General features: G+C 62.3%; 1 protein-coding gene across 1 annotated transcript; it reads left to right on the forward strand.

Annotated features, from left to right (window-relative positions):
- Positions 1 to 378: 378 nt before the first annotated feature.
- LOC125076717 (translation initiation factor IF-2-like) lies at positions 379 to 2,104 on the forward strand (the record flags this gene model as incomplete). Its single annotated transcript, XM_047688503.1, has 1 exon — positions 379 to 2,104. A coding segment is annotated over exon 1 (1,726 nt), but the record flags the coding sequence as incomplete, so codon positions are not given.
- Positions 2,105 to 2,583: the final 479 nt, after the last annotated feature.

The following is a 2,583-nucleotide window of genomic DNA, read 5'->3' on the forward strand; positions in this document are numbered from 1 at the left end:
TGACATCTCAATCTCCCGGATCGGCCTATCCGTTCGAGAGTTATCGGTCGAAAACCGAAAAATTTTTCACCTTTTTTCTCCGTGTTCGGCGCGATTGTGGGGCCCTCTGCTCTGCATCCGTTGACATCTCAATCTCCCGGATCGGCCTATCCGTTCGAGAGTTATCGGTCGAAAACCGAAAAATTGTGCCCTCCCACCCGCCCTGTAATATATATATAGAACAGGAAGGGTAAAAATCAACCAAAAATTTTTTATCGGCTTATCCGATAGCCCGGGCTCTGAGGATCAATAATGATGCCTTAGAGCCACCCTGGCCCAAGTACTTCCTGCGGGACGCCGCTTTAATCTGCAGCCTCAAGCAATTAAATGGACTCCGATATGGAGACAGCGTCGGACGCCTCGGTCCGGTTCGTCGACCATGACGATTCCGACTCGGACTCCGACTCGGCGAGACTCACTGCCGACCGCCGCGGCAACTCAAAGAACGGGCTCAGCCAAGCTAGGGCTGAACTTAAAAAGAAAGAGGAGGAAGACAGGGAGCTCGCCTTCGAACGTACCCTGCGCAGCCGAGCCTTTAAAAAGGCGCCGGCTGCGGCGCCGGTGGTCAACGAGCCGACCCCCGCAATAAACATCGCAGACCCAGCCGACTTAAGCGCCGAGGAGCTCCGCGCGGAGGCTGGCCGAAATGCGGCCCAGATACGAGAGGTCGCTCTTAAATCCTCCAACTTGAAAGGAGGGTTTATTAAAAAGCTAAAGGACGCAGCGACCTCTCTGGAGGGTGTGGTCGAGGCCCTCGCCTCTCGGACGGAGGCCGAGGAGAGCAGGAGGCTCCGGGCGGACAACAACCGCCTGCACAGGGAGGTTGAAAACCTCAAGGCGGAGCTAAAGGCCCACCGCCGTGAGTACGCGGAGATGCGTACCACGGTGGCAGCGGCGACCGAGGCGGCCAACACCCCGCGAGGCGCTCCTTCGATGGAGGAGCTCAAGGACTTCATCGTCAGGTCGATCGGCGCGGCGATGAAGGACCAATTGGCGGGCCTGGAGGAGCGCCTCCCTGCGAGGATGCAGCGACCTCCCTCCGCGGCAGATAAACCGCAAGAGGTGACGCCGTCTCACGCGTCGGCGGCCCGTCAGCCGGCGATACCGAAAAAGGCCAGGAAAACGGCCCCACCAGTGGCACAATCGCCGACCGCAGGCCCTCCATGTGCGACGGTAAGCGCCCCGGTTGCACCGGCGACGTCCCAGACACCACCGAACAAGGTAACGTCCTGGTCCACGGTGGTGAAGAAGGGCAGGAAGGGGAGCAAGACCACCTCTTCCGCCGACGCTACGGCCGCAAAGGCGCCGCCGAAGACGCCCCAGCCAGCCAAATCGAAGCTGGCCACCCCTCGCTCGGCTGCAATCGTTCTCACGTTGCAGCCGGAAGCAGTAGGAAAGGGCGTCACCTACGCGCAGGTCCTGGAGAGAGCGGAGCAAAGTGTCAAGCTCCAGGATCTAGGAATCAGCGGTGGGCTGAAGGTGCGACGCACGGCGACCGGAGCCAGGGCTCTCGAGCTGCCGAAAGCCCAAGCGGAGCAGGCCGATAGGTTGGCGGCGAAGCTCCGCACAGTTCTCGACGGGGTCGCTGACGTAGTGCGCCCGGTCAAGAAGGCCGACCTGAAGGTGACGGGGCTCGACGACTCCGTCACCTTGGAGAAACTGGCCGCGGCGATCGAGCACGCCGGTGACTGCTCCTCCGAGGCGGTGAAGTGCGGAGTGATGCAGCGCGGACCCGGCTATATGGGGATGGTCCGCGTCACCTGCCCCCTCACGGCAGCGAAGAAGCTGGCCGCTGCCGGTCGCCTCCTCGTCGGGTGGAGCTCGGCCAAGGTGGCCGTCATGGAGCAGCGCCCTATGCGCTGCTACAAGTGTATGGGCCTTGGCCATACACGGGCGCTCTGCCCGTCGAAGGCGGAGAGGGGAGGCCTGTGCTACCGCTGTGGCTCGGACGGCCACAAGTCAGCGGAATGCACGGCCAAGATGCGCTGCGCGGTCTGCGCGGAGGCTGGCAAGCCTTCGGGGCACCTGATGGGGGCCAGGGATTGCAACCCCCCCATCACGAAGGGTAAAGCGGTCCAAGGAACCAGGACCGCCCCGCGCGAGGAAAGCCGCCAGGCTACGGAGGAAGCTCAGAAGAATCAAGTATGCCAGCACACCTGAGCTTCCTACAATCGAACGTGAACCACTCCGCCGGAGCGCAGGACCTTCTGCTGCAGTCCATGGCGGAGTGGCAGGTAGACCTGGCGGTGGCCTGTGAGCCCTACTTCGTCCCTCCCCTACCTCACTGGCTGGGGGACTCGGACGACACCGTGGCGGTTCTCACGAGGAGCGGAACGGGCCCCCCCCTCTCACTCATCGAGAGGGGCTCGGGCTACGTAGTGGTGGGGTGGGGGGAGTACGTCGTCGTCGGTACGTACTTCTCCCCTAATCGCAGCCTGGCTGAGTTCGAGACTTACCTCGGCTTAGTCAGAGCTGCGGTGGCCAGGCAGTCGCCGAAACCGATACTGGTTCTCGGCGACTTAAACGCAAAGTCGCGTGCCTGGG

This window comes from Vanessa atalanta, unplaced genomic scaffold (assembly GCF_905147765.1).
Source record: "Vanessa atalanta unplaced genomic scaffold, ilVanAtal1.2, whole genome shotgun sequence".
In the NCBI taxonomy this organism is placed as follows: Eukaryota; Metazoa; Arthropoda; class Insecta; order Lepidoptera; family Nymphalidae; genus Vanessa; species Vanessa atalanta.